Below are 19,749 nucleotides of genomic sequence, written 5' to 3'. Positions count from 1 at the left end.
CACGCAGCAAGAGTTTCTACTGCTTGTCTTCGTTCTTGCAAAACCCTACCTTGGCGAGCAAGGTCACTAGATCTCTCCCCAATTGAGAATGTTTGGAGCATTACGGGCACGGCCCTCCAAACATGTCGGGATTTTGACGATCTAACGCCCCAATTGGACAGAATTTGCTGCGATATCCCTCAGAAGACACCCGACAACTCAATCAATCAATTCCAATTCGATTAACTTCTTGCACAAGGGCCACAGGTGGACTAACGCGATATTGACTTGTTCAATCTGTAAAGGTCTCTTTCTGAATAAATCATCCAGTTTTCCTGAAATTGTAATGAATCGTTTGTCTGTACATGTAGGGTAACTGGAGCCCTGTCCAGGTTTCAACGCCATGTGCAGTTAACTGGCTGGTTTGAAATATTGAGATGGTGGTAGCAGCGCGTAAGAAACGCCACATGCTCGTAGCGTCCTTGCAGCAATGGCAATCTCAATGTGAGTTGGACAGCCGTCAGCACGAGGTCGCGTACCAAAAGTTAGCTTTCTAGTGACACTGAATATTTTCCGTTAGTTAAAGGAGGTACGTACAAATGTCTACTGTCATTCTCATTTAATGTTTCGAATACCATGTGTTCAAAATACATTATTTCGTGTATTAAAGATTTTAAGGAGATTTTAAAATATTTAAATATTTTTCAGTACATTTGATAAAAACTTTAATAAGATACCCTCAGGTCATAAAGCCATTTCTGTATTCTTCTCATCTAGGTGATGGTATGGGTAATTCCTGTCAAAATCGAGGTGCAAAGTGGACTACTGAGGATCTACGGAAGACCATCTGGAATTACTGTCTCGGAAGCTTCAAGGACATTTAACATCCCAGGAAGACCTCTTCGAGACTGGCTGCACAAGGATGAAGGGAAGATGCCAACTAGAAAACTTGGTCGTAATGCTGTTTGAATCCCAATATTGAAAAAGAATTTAAAGAAAGAGTTTTTAGGCTGCAGCAAGTTGGTTTTGGTGTCGTTAAAAAACTTCTATGCAAGAAGGCAGCTGAAATCAGTACCGTCTCGGGCATAAAAACGTCTTTAGAATGAAGATATTGCTTTAAAGGATTTCTAAAACTTTGGTGAAAATATGTTATGGCGTACTTACGCGATTCAGTGCGCAGACACTGAAGCACTTTTTCAATCTTTTGGCTGCGGTGTATGGCCAAACTGAACTGTTGCCACATCAAATTTATGATGTTGATAAAACTGGTCTTGAGTTACTGTTCTGATACATTTCAACCAGCACCGGTCTTCCGTGAACTGCTTACTCATCTTGGATGGCCATAGAACTCACGTGTATTTCAGTTAACTGGATGTAGCAGAACAACTAGGTATCAAGATGCTCTGCCTTCCTGACCATTGCAGTTATGAGCTCCAGCCTGTGGGCAAGAGTTTCTTAAAGGCTACTGGAATGAATATGTTGACATTTTCCGTCGTCAGAATTCAGGACGATCACTTGGGAAGCTACCATCTCCAAAACTATTTTCTGCAGCATGGTACAGAGCTGCAACTCCTACTCATGCTAGTTCTGGATTTAGGGCAACTGTAATTGTTCCATACAAACCATATGTTTTTTGAGAAACGTCATTTGCACTTATTTCTGTGTCTGAGAGACCGATTGCAGAAGACAGCTTGATAGCTCAAAAGGAGAAGACTCCTGAGAAATCACGTATTCAACAACTAATGGCAACTCCAAGGATAGAAAGGAAAGCTGCCAACAGAAAGTCACTTAACGTCAAAGCAACAGATCTCAACAGAGAGTTGTTTAATACTGATTCATCAATAGTATCAACATTGGGTTATGCAAACGCAGGCAAGAAAACCTCAGTGAAAGCTCACTCCAAGGATCTATACTCCGGTGACTGGGGTGGCTACTTCTGCGTCAATAGGAACAAGAAGGATCGCATTTAGTGCACACAATGCAGAACATGGTCTCATGAAATATGTGATAATGGAACTGTAAGAAAATCAGGGCTGCGCACGTTGTGCGGAGATAGCTGTTCTGAACTTGAAAGTGACAGAATTAGAAGTTCATTGTAGGCTTACATTTTGCTTTGTTTCCATAATTGTTGAATGTATAATTTCCATTATTGGTTACAATTATATATTTTTTTCATTTCTGACTAATGTATGGTACGTTTGGTTGTCATGAATGTGAGAGAATTTTAAGATAGATTTATTGTTACCTTCACTACTCCTTAGCTGGCCGTTGTGGTCGAGAGGTTCTAGGCGCTTCAGTCTGGAACCCCGCGACCGCTACGTCGCAGGTTCGAATCCTGCCTCGGGCATGGATGTGTGTGATGCCCTTAGGTTAGTTAGGTTTAAGTAATTCTAAGTTCTAGGGTACTAATGACCTCAGATGTTAAGTCCCACAGTGCTCAGAGCCATTTGAACCATTTGAACTACTCCTTACAAACATTAGTTTTCTCATTCCTATATAACAAATTATATCTGAAAAATACTAAATACAGGCTAATTATTTTTAGAGGAGTCCATAAGGGAAGTATTAGGGCATAACTCATTAAACAAGTAGACATTTTACTTATCTCTACAACATTAGGGACAATAAAATGATTATATGGCGTTATTACTTTCAGTTAGCCCAAATAACACCTACCGTCTTCTGTCCCATTCGGATAATTCATTCGTGGTACGCCTTTGTTTTATCTTAAGAATGTGTTTTTATGAGTGAAGAAGGTCGTTTTTACTTACTGTCTTGAAACAGTGAGTTCTTCTCTTTAAATATGCTGGTGATCAAAATTTCATCAGCAAGTACGCGCGCGGGCTCGCACGTGAGGTGTGTGTGTGTGTGTGCGTGTGTGTGTGTGTGTGTGTGTGTGTGTGCGTGTGCGTGTGTGTGTGTCCAATGGTTCCAAAATTTCCTTAAATATTGTTTATTCCAAGAAATGTTAATAATGAAGATAGAGACTTCCAGAAATAGCGCCAAATATGTTAAGCCGTTCGAGACGTGAAGAAAGGAACAACTCGTTAAACAGACAGCGTTTCAGTGGAAATTGTAATCTCGTGGAGTCACAACGCGACTCCACTCTATTCGTGTAATTGAGAAGAAAGTGGGACCAATGGTGGGCACAACTTGATATCCTCCGCCTGCAGTTTCTTTCGGCTGTGTGAAGCAACAGCTGCGAAACTGTCACGGGCAACCGTAAGGGAATTATACGCAGGGAAACTTACGGCAAATATGTTTAAAGAAAGTGAGACTATTTTGAAAAAAAAAATGGCTCTGAGCACTATGGGACTTAACTGCTGTGGTCATCAGTCCCCTAGAACTTAGAAGTACTTAAACCTAACTAACCTAATGACATCACACACATCCATGCCCGAGGCAGGATTCGATCCTGCGACCGTAGCAGTCGCCTAGAACGGCTCGGCCACTCCGGCCGGCAGACTATTTTGAAAAGTCTGTAGAGTAAGATAATGTACATGTTTATCTAGGAAATATAAATTAATATACATAACAATGAGTTTCAGTAATACAGCGTGTTTGTAGTAGTTTTTTATGTCATTGAAGAAATGTTTCATTAGCGCGAACTGATGGGACAGTGTGGCTATAGTTCTCCACATTCTAAGCAGTAACAGTGATGACGGAGATGTTTACAACAACAAAGAGCACTGGAAACCACTTCATCACTACAATTTGCACACATTTCCGGGATATAAAACATAGTAAATGTTTTAGGAAAGAGTATCAATGTGAAAATATGAGAAAGGAGTTGCTGTTGCCGATATAGCCACATTTTGTTGACTCTTATCTACCGCAGTATAATGTGTATATGTTCTTCGAATATGAGCCAGTTATTGTTTTACTCAATGTAAACACCAACTATAGATAGATTATATAATGGTAAGAAAGAGATTTAGGAACCAGGTTTTAAATTGTAAGACATTTCCAGGGGCAGATGTGGACTCTGACCACAATCTATTGGTTATGACCTGTAGATTAAAACTGAAGAAACTGCAAAAACGTGGGAATTTAAGGAGATGGGACCTGGATAAACTGAAAGAACCAGAGGTTGTACAGAGTTTCCGGGAGAGCATAAGGGAACAATTGGCAGGAATGGGGCAAAGAAATACAGTAGAAGAAGAATAGGTAGCTCTGAGGGATGAAGTAGTGAAGGCAGCAGAGGATCAAGTAGGTAAAAAGACAAGGGCTAGTAGAAATCTTTGGGTAACAGAAGAGATATTGAATTTAACTGATGAAAGGAGAAAATATAAAAATGCAGAAAATGAAGAAGGCAAAAAGGAATACAAACGTCTCAAAAATGAGATCGACAGGAAGTGCAAAATGGCTAAGCAGGCATGGTTAGAGGACAAATGTAAGGATATAGAGGCTTATCTCACTAGGGGTAAGATAGATACTGCCTACAGGAAAATTAAAGAGACCTTTGGAGAAAAGAGAGCCACTTGTATGAATATCAGGAGCTCAGATGGAAACCCAGTTCTAAGCAAAGAAGGGAAAGCAGAAAGGTGGAAGGAGTATATAGAGGGTCTATACAAGGGCGATGTACTTGAGGACAATAGTATGGAAATGGAAGAGGATGTAGATGAAGATGAAATGGGAGATACGATACTGCATGAAAAGTTTGACAGAGCACTGAAAGACCAGAGTCGAAACAAGGCCCCCGGAGTACACAACATTCCACTAAAACTATTGACGGCCTTGGGAGAGCCAGTCCTGACAAAACTCTACCATCTGGTGAGCAAGATGCATGAGACAGGCAAAATACCCTCAGACTTCAAGAAGAGTATAATAATTCCAATTCCAAAGAAAGCAGGTGTTGACATGTGAAAATTACCGACCAATCAGTTTAATAAGTCACAACTGCAAAATACTAATGCGAATTCTTTACAGACGAATGGAAAAACTGGTAGAAGCCGACCTCGGGGAAGATCAGTTTGGATTCCGTAGAAATGTTGGAACACGTGAGGTAATACTGACCCTTCAACTTATCTTAGAAGAAAGATTAAGGAAAGGCAAACCTACGTTTCTAGCATTTGTAGACTTAGAGAAAGCTTTTGACAATGTGGACTGGAATCCTCTCTTTCAAATTTTAAAGGTGGCAGGGGTAAAATACCAGGAGCGAAAGGCTATTTACAATTTGTACAGAAACCAGATGACAGTTATAAGAGTCGAGGGGCATGAATGGGAAGCAGTGGTTGGGAAGGGAGTGAGACTGGGTTGTAGCCTCTCCCCGATGTTATTCAATCTGTATATTGAGCAAGCAGTAAAGGAAACGAAAGAAAAATTCGGAGTAGATATTAAAATCCATGGAGAAGAAATAAAAACTTTGAGGTTCGCCGATGACATTGTAATTCTGTCAGAGACAGCAAAGGACTTGGAAGAACAGCTGTACGAGATGGACAGTGTCTTGAAAGGAGGATATAAGATGAACATCAACAAAAGCAAAACGAGGATAATGGAATGTAGTCGAATTAAGTCGGGTGATGCTGAGGGAATTAGATTAGGAAATGAGACACTTAAAGTAGTAAAGGAGTCTTGCTATTTGGGGAGCAAAATAAATGATGATGGTCGAAGTAGAGAGGATATAAAATGTAGACTGGCAATGGCAAGGAAAGCGTTTCTGAAGAAGAGAAATTTGTTAACATCGAACGTAGATTTAAGTGTCAGGAAGTCATTTCTGAAAGTATTTGTATGAAGTGTAGCCATGTATGGAAGTGAAACATGGACGATAAATAGTTTGGACAAGAAGAGAATAGAAGCTTTCGAAATGTGGTGCTACAGAAGAATGTTGAAGACTAGGTGGGTAGATCATGTAACTGATGAGGAGGTATTGAATAGGACTGGGGAGAAGAGAAGTTTGTGGCACAACTTGGGTAGAAGAAGGGATCGGTTGGTAGGACATGTTCTGAGGCATCAAGGGATCACAAATTTAGCAATGGAGGGCAGCGTGGAGGGTAAAAATCGTAGATTGAGACCAAGAGATGAATACACTAAGCAGATTCAGAAGGATGTAGGTTGCAGTAGGTACTGGGAGATGAAGGAGCTTGCACAGGAAAAAAGTAGCATGGAGAGCTGCATCAAACCAGTCTCAGGACTGAAGACCACAACAACAAACACCAACTAAATGATTATAAGCATACTAGCTGAGTACCCAGCATTTCTTGGGTATGCATTTATTCAAATCTTCTATTAGTCCATCTGTTCATTCCCCCTCTATCTGTCAATCTTCTCCTTCATCTCCTCCACACCCTCTCTCTATCCACCACTCCTCTCCCACTCTCTGTTCACCTCCTCTCTCTGTCCATCTCCACCTCCCCCCTCTCTGTTACTCTTCTCCTCCCCTCTCTGTCCACCTCCTCCCCCCCTCCAATTCCATCTACTGCTACCCTCTATTTCTCCTTCTCATCCCTCAATCTGTCTCCTCCTCCCCCTTTCTTTGTCTATCTCCTCCTTCCCTCGCTCCCTATTCATCTCCTCCTCTTCCCTTTCTCTCTCCAACTCCTCCTCTCCTCTCTCTCTGCACATCTCCTCCTCTTCCCTTTCTCTGTCCATTTACTCCTCCCACTCTCTCTGTTCATCTCCTCTACCTCACCCTCTCTGCCTATCTCTTCCTCCCCCTGCCTGTGTCCATCTCCTCCTCTTTCCCCTCTCTGTCCGTCTCATCCTCCTCCTCTCTCTGTCTGTTTCCCCCTCACCTTCTCTTTGCCCATCTCCGCCTACATCCCTATCTGTCCCCATCTACTCCTCCCCCCTCGTTGTCAGTACATCATTTCCTCCCATCTTCTCCCGCCACCTTATCATGCTCACCCCAGTAGAAGCTTTGTGGTTCTTACCCCCACAGTATATCTTTCCAGATTGTAACTAATATGTGTAACAAATTTGGCTGAAATCCTTCACGGATTTAGGATGAGCTCTTTACACGTCCCCATGTACGCGTGTTTCAGATGTATTTGACATATAGTTAATATATTTCAAACGTATTTGTAAAAATGTTTCACTTGTATTTCTAGCGAATTTCGTCGTGCAGTTCCATTTTCACGCAGCTCGATATTTATGACGTCGTATGTCCTGACTTACGTGTCAACGCAATGATATAATTTTTCTGGTACATTCAGTGGTATACGTGTACACAATGTGTCACGAATACAGCTAATAGTAGAGAAGTAATGAATTAATTGAAACGTCGTGCTCGTGAGGCGTAGCGCCGTATACCGATCCTGCCTTGGAGGGGGTTAAGTGGGAGGTGTGTCTCAGAGCTGGATAGTGACAGATGGTGACACGTAGTTTATGTATCAGCCGATAGAGGACAATATCGGATAGGGGGACTGTGATTTTAGTTTCGATTGTACCCACTAGAGCTCACTAAAGTAATAGAATGTTTTTCATAAACTGTTCTAGTATTTTCATAAAGTGTTATTATGTCTTTTTGTGTAGGTAAAATAATTATAAAGGTGTTTTAGCAGTATAAATGATGCGTGAGTGTGGTTTAAGGTAATTGTTTAACGAGTTATGTAGTGGGATTTAGTGTGGGAACTTTTCGAAGAAGTATGGATGTGGACAAAGGGAATTTTTGTAGAATAGATTTGTAAAGTAAGTTAATGTAAAGGGAAAGTTAATTAAGGTATAAATATCAATAGTAAATAACTTTATGCATAAGCAAAACTTCACCGTATTAGATAATTACGTCAGTAAAAAGTGCAGTCGTTAGGTTTACTATTTTGCGATTGGTTATTGATGAAAAGCGCGGATTGACGCGGGAGAATGTTGTTTTGCTATTGGCTGTTGAGTAAACTGACCAATGGTAAAGCAATATCTTCGCGCGCCTTTCTCTGCTGGTAGATAAGACTTAGAGTATTCTAGAGAAGAGTGGGAGCCTAGCCATGAAACAGTTCGGACGTGTGTAGTAGTAGTTCGATGGAAACGATAAGTTGCCCGATCTAGCAGTGTTTCATACATCAAAAGTGATGGAAAGTGACGGCATAATTATTCCGATGGGCGTGTAGAAATTTCGGAATTTTAAGTGAATTTTGTGACGAGAAAAGACATATATTCCGCGTGAGGTATTGAGCAGGTCGGTGGCTAAAAACTGTGAATGCATTTGGTACCGACAGACTTAATATTTGGCGAGCATTATCAATCAAAAACAATTAGTATTTTTGTAGCTATTACGTTTTCGGGAAATGCAACACCATAAACTTGCTAACGTGAGTGAAAGGGATTGTGAGTGACTGTGTTAAGACTAGCAAGGGCTTGGCAGAGATACTTGTTCACCTAGGTTTCAGAATATATCAATTGAGGATAAAATTTCCAACCTTTCATTTGTGTGAAAACGTTCTGCCGAGACGTAGATTAGTGACTTAGATTGCAGCCTGGTTCACGTCGAAGTACAGTAGGTTTAACTCGGCTTTCCTACTGATGATCTGCTGAGACAATGTTCACAGGTAGGTGCAGGTCCGTTGTAAAGTGACGGAAAGAACCGCGCTACCGCACTCGATGCGGAATTTTTAGTGCACAAACAGCGGAAATGTAGTTAGCGATGAACTTTTTTCATTTCATCATTTTTTATGGATCGTCAGCGAGAAAAAATATTTATACATCTAAGTAGTCACCTTTCGATTCGTAGTAACACAGGTCTAGCACCGTCAAATCCGAGTCTACCGCTAGACTAATGAAATGGCCTAATAAACTTCAAACCCAAGATATTTTTGGAAGCAAGGTAAAGTGCAAGCAATGAATTAATCTCTACCATCTCAATAAGACTAACATCAAATCCTAAACTTCGTAGTTCAAACGACAACGTCATGGCAGAAAGTCGGTTTATTGGTGTTGCTACCATTAATTTATGGACTAGTTGAGAATCTGGCGTTGTTTGGGTATGAACCAGATGGTCATAATTAAAGTAGAGCTACTGTCTGAGGTCCAGTGTGGGCTGTAATTATCATATGGCATCGAAACTTGGTAGATATTCAAATGCGTTAATGTGGAACAGATTTACGCTGGAAATAACTAGTTCCAATGTTGGCCACTAGGTGCGAATCTGGGACTGTGAATCCAAGCAAGACGTATAGAACTGTTTTTATATGTAATGGCTTACGAACAGGACGTGGGTAGAAAAGGTGAAACAACTGTGAAAGGCAGCTTATACAATTTGTTCAATATGAGCACCAAAGACGTTGACGGGATGCTGTACAGCCCTAGATTTTTACCTAGTGGCCAGAACTGGGGCTAATTTTTTCCAGAGTAAATCGGTATCGCTTTGCCGCGTCAGAATATCTACCAAGTTTCACTGTCTTAGATAATCACGGCCCATACTGTGACTTCCGCGAATAGTTGCACATTCATGGTGACCACCAGGATTTTATTTCAGTTCTATTAGTCACTCTCCTCCCTTTCCCCTCGCTCTGTCTGTCTCCTCCACCCACCCTCCCTGTCTGTCTGCTTCCCTCTTCTCTCTGTCCATCTCCTCCACTCTCCATTCTCTGTCCATCTCCTCTCCCCCCTCTCCCAGTTTATCTCCTCTTCTTCCCTTTCTCAGTCCATATCCTCCTCTCCCTCGCTCTCTGCCGTACAATGACATCATTTTGTAGATACAGTCAGCAGCATTTGTGGATACTGTCTGCGAAATGAATTGCAAACAGAGCTAGTAACAAAGAAAGAGTAACTTCAGACGCATGCACAATAAGGCAGATTTTCACGCATCTTAGTGCTCATTTTGCAAGCACATTCAGTGCTATATGTGAACACTGACTGCAAAAAAACTGTCGCAAATACAATCAGTAGTAAAGAAGTAATAAATTAAAACGCCATGCTTCATATGGAATTTTTACTACATGAACAGCGAAAATGTAGTAAGCGATGAAATTTTTCCCTTTCCTCATTTTGTTTGGGTTGTCAGCGAGAAAAAGCTTCGTAACAGTTTGACATTAATTGTAAAGTTTCTTGAAAGTCACTACGTGCTCTCGTTCTGAAATATAAGATGAATAAAATCTGGGCATTCGCCCTTCCTAGCCTAAACTTCGTTTCCACCTCCACCCTTACCCTACTGATAAGTAGGTGGTTCTTGCCTTCACAGCGATTCTTTCCAGGCTCCGGGCAGTAAGTGACATGAATACCAAGTTTGGTTGTAATAAGTCCAGTGGTTTCAGAGGAGATTTGGCACGTACATACACAAATACAAGCATATATTTTTATAACACACATCAATACCTTTTTCTTCTCTATCCAATTTTAATGAAATATAGCCTATACAGCGAGGGCTACTAGAAATCTTTGGGTAACAGAAGAAAATGATGCAGGCAAAATGAAGCAGGCAAAATGGAATACAAATGTCTCAAAAATGAGATCGACAGGAAGTGCAAAATGGCTAAGCAGGGATGGCTAGAGGATAAATGTAAGGATGTAGAGGATTATCTCAACAGGGGTAAGATAGATACTGCCTACAGGCAAGTTAAAGAGACCTTTGGAGAAAAGAGAACCACATGCATGAATATCAAGAGCTCAGATGTAAACCCAGTTCTAAGCAAAGAAGGGAAAGCAGAAAGGTGGAAGGAGTATATAGAGGGTCTATACAAGGGCGATGTACTTGAGGACAATATTATCGAAATGGAAGAGGATATAGATGAAGATGAAATGGGAGATATGATACTGCATGAAGAGTTTGACAAACCACTGAAAGACCTGAGTCGAAACAAGGCCCCGGGAGTAGACAACATTCCATTAGAACTACTGAAAGCCTTGGGAGAGCCAGTCCTGACAAAACTCTACCAATACTCTCTTTCAAATTCTGAAGGTGGCAGGGGTAAAATACAGGGAGCGAAAGGCTATTTACAATCTGTACAGAAACCAGATGGCAGTTATAATAGTCGAGGGACACGAAAGGGAAGCAGTGGTTGGGAAGGGAGTGAGACAGGGTTGTAGCCTCTCCCCGATGTTTTCAACCTGTATATTGAGCAAGCAGTGAAGGAAGCAAAAAAAAAAAAAAATTGAAGTAAGTATTAAAATCCATGGAGAAGAAATAAAAACTTTGAGGTTCGCCGATGACATTGTAATTCTGTCAGAGACAGCAAAGGACTTGGAAGAGCAGCTGAACGGAATGGACAGTGTCTTGAAAGGAGGATATAAGATGAACATCAACAAAAGCAAAACGAGGATAATGGAATGTAGTCGAATCAAATCAGGTGATGCTGAGGGAATTAGATTAGAAAATGAGACACTTAAAGTAGTAAAGGAGTTTTGCTATTTGGGGAGCAAAATAACTGATGATGGTCGAAGTAGAGAGGATATAAAATGTAGACTGCCGATGGCAAGAAAAGAGCTTCTGAAGAAGAGAAATTTGTTAACATCGAGTGTAGATTTAAGTGTCAGGAAGTCGTTTCTGAAAGTATTTGTATGAAGTGTAGCCATGTATGGAAGTGAAACATGGACGACAAATAGTTTGGACAAGAAGAGAATAGAAGCTTTTGAAATGTGGTGCTACAGAAGAATGCTGAAGATTAGATGGGTAGATCACATAACTAATGAGGAGGTATTGAATAGGATTGGGGAGAAGAGAAGTTTGTGGCACAACTTATCTAGAAGAAGGGATCGGTTCGTAGGCCATGTTTATATCAAGGAATCACCAATTTAGTATTGTAGGGCAGCATGGAGGGTAAAAATCGTAGAAGGAGACCAAGAAATGAATACACTAAGCAGATTCAGAAGGATGTAGGTTGCAGTAGTTACTGGGAGATGAAAAAGCTTGCACAGGATAGGGTAGCATGGAGAGCTGCATCAAACCAATCTCAGGACTGAAGGCCACAACAACAACAGCCTATACAGTACCTCTAGCTGCGCAGAAGCCGCCAGTAAAAACCTCATAAAATGCATCTAGTAGTTTAGAAGATTAGCATGTTCAAAGACAGACAGGCACGACTGTTTTACAAATTTACTACTGGTACAGATAGTGGATACTCTCTCAGACCGCAGACCTCAACCCTACAAAACAATTACAGATGTTTTCCGAAGACACGAGCCCCACACAGCTGGGATTTATATCACTACCTGATGCCTTTGCTGCTGTACTCCTTTATTTATTTATTATTTGGCCATGAGGGCACAGTGACTAGTATTGTGAGTCAAATCACAGCAGTCTGGGAATGGAGGAAAGGCAATCCCAATTTGGAATATTTCCAATTCAAACATAGTCTTTACAACTAATGGAAAAACTCCTGGAAACCTTCGTTGGATCCAGGGAATTGTTACTAACTTTAATTTGTTTCTAGGACTAAATTTTTTCGAAAGTTTTGGGAATAGTCTCTGACAAAAATTAAAACTTTCTGTGTGTGTGGGAGGGGGGGGGGGGCGTGTCTACATTGTTATCCATCAGTTCAGACAAAAATTAAAAATTTATGATATCTGTCTCTTCATAGAGTCAGGAGTTCTTCTCAGCCAATTGCTGGGCGATTTGGTAATGGAGCAGAGGGAGGAGTTTTTGGTTTCTAGCATTTGCCTTAAAACCAAAGGAAACATCCTCTAAACCTTAGTTGGAACATGGAGATGGGAACTACATTGCGCTACACAATTAAATGATAATGTTTTCGAAACCCTGTAATTGTTTCCCAATAAAATATAGAGATTTGAAATTTGGCTCAAAGGTGCCTACAACTTCCTTTGTCATGGTGCAAAAGCATGCACCCTGTGACGACAACCTTGTGATCGGTGTCGCTTCAGACAACAAGGTGTCATCACATGTGAAAAAAAAAACCATAACTCAGAAGTTCATGTGAGTAACGGGACTACCTTCGTATGAGTCCATTTTGTTAGTGTGGGTTGCCTACATCAGAGGCTGGTATGCACTCAGGGGTAAACCTATTGTTCTCCTTTGATTGACAGGTACTTAACCTATTGTCCTCCTTCGATGGGCAGGTCCTTAACCTATTGTTCTGTTAAGTGGTTTTCCATGTCAGAACTATAGGTTAAGACCTGCCAATCAAAGGAGAACAATAGGTTGAGTACCTGTAAATCAAAGAAGAACAATATGTGTGCCCCTAAGTGCATACCTACCCCTGATGTAGGCAATCCTCACTAACAAAATGGAATTGTACGAAGGTAGCCCCGCTTTTCATGTGAGCTGTAAGGTGGGTTAATGATGTCACATTGGCACCAAATTTCACACCAATTCAGCCCGATGCCACTGTGGACTTATAACATGATAGACACCTGTCACACGTCCTGTTACCCACATTTCCCCCCTTCTTTGACACCTCTGTGGTGGGTTCAGAAATGCGACACCCAGTGCTGAAATCACGCTGTTTTCTTATGTGTGGCCAAAGAAAATATTTCGGACACACTGCCACTCAGAATCGAGAAGATAAGGCCTCAGGGGGTGGCATAAAGGCGTCAATGAAACCACCTCTTCCCACATATTTTGCGGTCGAAATGACAATTCGTAGTGGGATGAGCAACAGTACTACCCTCTTGACAATGTTTGATGCTGCTGCAACCTCTGGGCTTTTCAGCCCCTCTGCAAGGGCACTATGAGGCTGCAACCCAACTGAACGTCACCAGAGCCCTTTGGAGTGTAGTGCCATAGCAATTTTTGCTCTTGTATGTGGGTTGGAACCATTAGCAACGATTCAAAACCATTGGAAGAAATTTGAGTGTAATCGAAAGCAGCAAAGGCATAAAGTGTTCATATTTAGCAATCCCTCGTGAGTCCTGATGAGGAGGGACAGGGGCAGGGAGGTGGGAACAGGTGGATGCAACATTAACACGTGCTTAAATAAAATGGCAAAAGGTCCATCTAAGAGCTCCAGTTTGGCAACACCCTCGGTGCCACTCATGCACCTTTGCTGAACATTTTAAAAATGTACCTGTCAGAAACTTCTACACCAATTCAGCCTCGTGGCCGTTCTAGCACCTGGAGTTAGGCAAACCCTTCAACATGGGGTTTGTCTACCTTCAGAATTTAGAAAAGCTGTGAGGTTGAACTGGTGTCGAAGTTTCTGAAAGGTATATTTTTAATATGCTCAACAAAGGTGTGTGCGTGGCACTGAGGATATTGCCAAACTGGAGGCCTTTGAGGGACCCGTTGCCATTTTATTCACACACATGTTAATGATGCACCATCTGTGACACGTCACAGGATGGCTCGAAACAGGAAGGCTGAAAAAGCATAAACACCGTTTGCTGCTTCTGATCAGGTTCAAATTTCGTCGAACGGTTCTGAATGGTTCCTAATGGTTAATCATGTACACCAGAGCAAAAATGTGGCAGCACTGCATTCCAAAGTGGTCAGATCATGTGTATGGGGTTTCAGCTCCACACTGTCCTTACGGTAGGGCTAAAACGTCCAGGGGGTGGAAGCAGCAGTGTCTAACATGGTCAAGAACGTAGAACTGTTGCTCATCGCACTGTGAACTGTCGTTTTCGAGGCCGAAATGTATGGAAATCAACACTCCAAGGGAAAGAGTGGTTTGATTGACGCCCTTTATGCCAGTCCGTGAGGCCTTTTCGTGCGGACTCTGAGTGGCAGTGCGTCGGAAATGTTTTCCTTGGCCACCCATAAGGAAACCGCGTGACTTCAATGGCGGGTGTCGCGATTCTGACCTCCATCGCAGAGGTGTCAAAAGAAGTCAAACGCAAGTTATAGGAGATGTGACGATCTTCCCATTCTGTTACACGTCGACGGTGGCGTCGGGCAGAATTGTAATGAAATTTGGTACCAATGTGACATCATTAACCCTCCTTACAGTTCACATGATCTTCCGACCTGTGGCCTTTTTTCCGCACGTGCCGAGACCTTACACTGCCGAGCCGACGGTGGCGTCGTAAGAGGCCACGCTATTTCACCATTGTAGAGGAAAGCTGTAGCCACATTTGAACCTACTTTCAAACTCAAGCGTCGCAAAGGGTGACAATTGTGGGGTTTCGCAAAAGCGATCCCTTAATTTTGTTGCACAGTTTATTTTTAAAAGAGCATGTCAAATAGTATTTGTGAGTATACAGATATACGTCAATAACGTGCTCGATATGTGCAGCATACCTGTGTTGTGCTCCAGGACATGGCCATATCAGTGATCAGGAAATATTATCCCATATATTGTTCGCCAGAAGTAACGGCCGCTATCGACAGGGGATCTCAAGTTGATTCCGTATTTCTAGATTTCCGGAAAGCTTTTGACACCGTTCCTCACAAGCGACTTCTAATCAAACCGCTGACCTATGGGATATCGTCTCAGTTGTGCGACTGGATTCGTGATTTCCTGTCAGGAAGGTCGCAGTTCGTAGTAATAGACGGCAAATCATCGAGTAAAACTGAAGTGATATTAGGTGTTCCCCAGGGGAGCGTCCTCGGACCTCTGCTGTTCCTGATCTATATAAATGACCTGGGTGACAATCTGAGCAGTTCTCTTAGGTTGTTCGCAGATGATGCTGTAATTTACCGTCTAGTAAAGTCATCCGAAGACCAGTATCAGTTACAAAGCGATTTAGCAAAGATTGCTGTATGGTGTGGCAGGTGGCAGTTGACGCTAAATAACGAAAAGTGTGAGGTGATCCACGTGAGTTCCAAAAGAAATGCGTTGGAATTCGATTACTCGATAAATACTACAATTCTCAAGGCTGTCCATTCAAATAAGTACGTGGGTGTTAAAATTACGAACAACTTCAGTTGTAAAGACCACATAGATAATATTGTGGGGAAGGCGAGCCAAAGGTTGCGTTTCATTGGCAGGACACTTAGAAGATGCAACAAGCCCACTAAAGAGACAGCTTACAATACACTCGTTCGTCCTCTGTTAGAATATTGCTGCGCGGTATGGGATCCTTACCAGGTGGGATTGACGGAGGACATCGAAAGGGTGCAAAAAAGGGAAGCTCGTTTTGTATTATCACGTAATAGGGGAGAGAGTGTGGCAGATATGATACGCGAGTTGGGATGGAAGTCATTAAAGCAAAGACGTTTTTCGTCGCGGCGAGATCTATTTACGAATTTTCAGTCACCAACTTTCTCTTCCGAATGCGAAAATATTTTGTTGAGCCCAACCTACATAGGTAGGAATGATCATCAAAATAAAATAAGAGAACTCAGAGCTCGAACAGAGAGGTTTAGGTGTTCGTTTTTCCCGCGCGCTGTTCGGGAGTCGAATGGTAGGGAGATACACTCCTGGAAATGGAAAAAAGAACACACTGACACCGGTGTGTCAGACCCACCATACTTGCTCCGGACACTGCGAGAGGGCTGTACAAGCAATGATCACACGCACGGCACAGCGGACACACCAGGAACCGCGGTGTTGGCCGTCGAATGGCGCTAGCTGCGCAGCATTTGTGCACCGCCGCCGTCAGTGTCAGCCAGTTTGCTGTGGCATACGGAGCTCCATCGCAGTCTTTAACACTGGTAGCATGCCGCGACAGCGTGGACGTGAACCGTATGTGCAGTTGACGGACTTTGAGCGAGGGCGTATAGTGGGCATGCGGGAGGCCGGGTGGACGTACCGCCGAATTGCTCAACACGTGGGGCGTGAGGTCTCCAGAGTACATCGATGTTGTCGCCAGTGGTCGGCGGAAGGTGCACGTGCCCGTCGACCTGGGACCGGACCGCAGCGACGCACGGATGCACGCCAAGACCGTAGGATCCTACGCAGTGCCGTAGGGGACCGCACCGCCACTTCCCAGCAAATTAGGGACACTGTTGCTCCTGGGGTATCGGCGAGGACCATTCGCAACCGTCTCCATGAAGCTGGGCTACGGTCCCGCACACCGTTAGGCCGTCTTCCGCTCACGCCCCAACATCGTGCAGCCCGCCTCCAGTGGTGTCGCGACAGGCGTGAATGGAGGGACGAATGGAGACGTGTCGTCTTCAGCGATGAGAGTCGCTTCTGCCTTGGTGCCAATGATGGTCGTATGCGTGTTTGGCGCCGTGCAGGTGAGCGCCACAATCAGGACTGCATACGACTGAGGCACACAGGGCCAACACCCGGCATCATGGTGTGGGGAGCGATCTCCTACACTGGCCGTACACCACTGGTGATCGTCGAGGGGACACTGAATAGTGCACGGTACATCCAAACCGTCATCGAACCCATCGTTCTACCATTCCTAGACCGGCAAGGGAACTTGCTGTTCCAACAGGACAATGCACGTCCGCATGTATCCCGTGCCACCCAACGTGCCCTAGAAGGTGTAAGTCAACTACCCTGGCCAGCAAGATCTCCGGATCTGTCCCCCATTGAGCATGTTTGGGACTGGATGAAGCGTCGTCTCACGCGGTCTGCACGTCCAGCACGAACGCTGGTCCAACTGAGGCGCCAGGTGGAAATGGCATGGCAAGCCGTTCCACAGGACTACATCCGGCATCTCTACGATCGTCTCCATGGGAGAATAGCAGCCTGCATTGCTGCGAAAGGTGGATATACACTGTACTAGTGCCGACATTGTGCATGCTCTGTTGCCTGTGTCTATGTGCCTGTGGTTCTGTCAGTGTGATCATGTGATGTATCTGACCCCAGGAATGTGTCAATAAAGTTTCCCCTTCCTGGGGCAATGAATTCACGGTGTTCTTATTTCAATTTCCAGGAGTGTAGTATGATTGTGGTTCGATGAACCCTCTGCCAAGCACTTGAATGTGAATTGCAGAGTAATCATGTAGATGTAGATGTGGATTTAGATGATTTCAAGTATAGCAGCGAGAGGAGACTATCACACGTACCGAAGTTGGACCAGCACCATATTAGGTCAGGCGAATATTTGTGCTTGCACACGCTTGAAGCGAAATTTAATTATGGCGAGACTATGCATACTGTAAGTTTTAAAGTACACAAGCATTGAAAATTCCAGAATGACAATGATGGCCAACACCAATGAGTGCCACAACCAGAATCGCTCCTACGCACCTCAGTTTCGCGCAGACGGTGGGCTTTACAAGAGGGGCGCTGCAGCAAGTCCTCCAGTGGCGTTGCGCTGAGATTCTGGAAGACGGTGTGAAGTGTGCTCACCATCTCTGTGGGCACAGCCAGCTGCAGACCGTACTGTTGGGCGAGCGACCACGCAGACGCATACTCCATGATCTGGTTGCCTGTCCTCCCTCCCGTAGCCACTGTTATCACCCCGGACAGGCAACGCAGCTTCTCCACTGCCACCGGCTTCCAGTCATCCTCCGCCTGCACACACAAGACTCACTATATGTAAACCACAGCTGACAATCCTTAATGAAATCTATATCGAATCTGTGGATGTTGAATACAAAATACGAGGGCTTGCTGAAAAGTAATGCCTCCGAATTTTTTATTCTGCTCCCAGTATCGGTTAAGGTCTTGAATATTACACGGTCGACTTTCCCGCTTCGCTGACGCACGTTGCAACTTTCTGCAGCTAGAGGGCTCCAAATTGTAATGTTTAACCTTCGACCATAAATATAATAGACTGGCCCTGACGTCATTTTCGTGGCTCCAACATCTCTGGGCTAAAGTCACGTGAATGTTGACAAAACATGGTTGTTTCGTGTTGCGCTTATGGCTGTAATCAGCGTTTTGTCGGGGGAAATGGCATTACATTTCACGTGTGTTTCTATGATAGTGCAGATGCGTTTATTGAAATTTTCTGAAGCGACTTTTATATGTTTTTTACACTTGAAATATAGTATCATGTAAATTAAATTGTTGAAAGTGATGCCTGTAAAGTCAGACTCATATTACATTTTGGAAAGTATCTGTGATAATTCGGTTACAGAAGTAAGTATAACTGTTTCTCGTTCCTACTCATAGGTTCCCTAAGGATGAAAACTGAAGGCAGTTTTGGATACAGGCCCTGAAACGGAAAAACTTTAAGCCATCTGCACATACGCGCCTTTTTGTATATACAAGTGAGATTGTAATAAGGTAAGAGCATCTATGGTCGACACATGAAGAGAATTTTTTTCTACCTTCTAATACTAATAAATAAATGTAGGCTCCAAAATTATTTTCTGAAACTTCAAAGTCTCACCTTTCATCTAAAATAACATTTTTTTTAAACCGATAGTTGAAACTTATGTAAAAATAGTAGGAACTGAACCTTTGAAGTGCACCTAAAATTGATACTCTAAAATGGACCTGCTCCTAAAGTCGAAAATTTTGGCACCTATAGTTGACATAATTCCCATATCCCATTTTCTTTCGTAAGTGACTAGAGCTCAAAACGCGGCGAATCCAATATTTAAAGTTTTGACACGAGCCCACTCTTACTGTTTAAAAGAATTTTAACATTTTACTTTAATCGATAGTTTATAGTAATTTCGTCCCGCTGTCCACCAGAGGGGCGTTCGATGTATTTGTTAGATTTTATAAATGGTACTGTGAACAAATCCAGATCAAATGTAGTCTGACATAATTCTTCGCAAATAAAAAAGTAATTTTTGTTGGAAGCGTTTGGCGCTCAATTGAGAAATGTGGGTAAAATACAATACAAACATAGGATGGCAGACCGCTGATTTGAAATCCCGCCACGTTTTGCCAACAGTCACGTGGTTTATGTTGGAACCACACCAGCCCTGTAGCTTCTGCACATCAAGGCCAGTCTACTAGTATCTATGGTGGAAGTGTTTAACATGGCGATGTGTAACGTAACTACATGACGGACAAAAATCGCAGCATCAAAAAATTATTAATGTAGAGTAATAAAATTTTGGTATTACGTTTGTCTAGGTAACATATTTAAGCGATTAAAATTGCAAGATCGCAGGTTAACATAATTCCAAGATAAGCCACTGCAAAT

The 19,749-nt window shown here is 42.9% G+C and overlaps 1 protein-coding gene across 1 annotated transcript in view; it reads right to left on the bottom strand.

Moving 5' to 3' along the window:
- The window catches only part of LOC126456447 (galactoside alpha-(1,2)-fucosyltransferase 2-like), a 127,172-nt gene that overhangs the window by 94,726 nt on the left and 12,697 nt on the right, over positions 1-19,749 (bottom strand). The window contains exon 2 of the mRNA XM_050092197.1: positions 17,892-18,158. Coding sequence (XP_049948154.1) covers positions 17,892-18,158 — 267 coding nt within the window. The remainder of the gene's footprint in view (positions 1-17,891; positions 18,159-19,749) is intronic.

The sequence above is a fragment of the Schistocerca serialis genome, chromosome 2 (assembly GCF_023864345.2).
Source record: "Schistocerca serialis cubense isolate TAMUIC-IGC-003099 chromosome 2, iqSchSeri2.2, whole genome shotgun sequence".
NCBI lineage: Eukaryota > Metazoa > Arthropoda > Insecta > Orthoptera > Acrididae > Schistocerca > Schistocerca serialis.
Note: the sequence above shows the minus strand (reverse complement) of the source record. Positions and strands in the feature narration are given on the sequence as shown.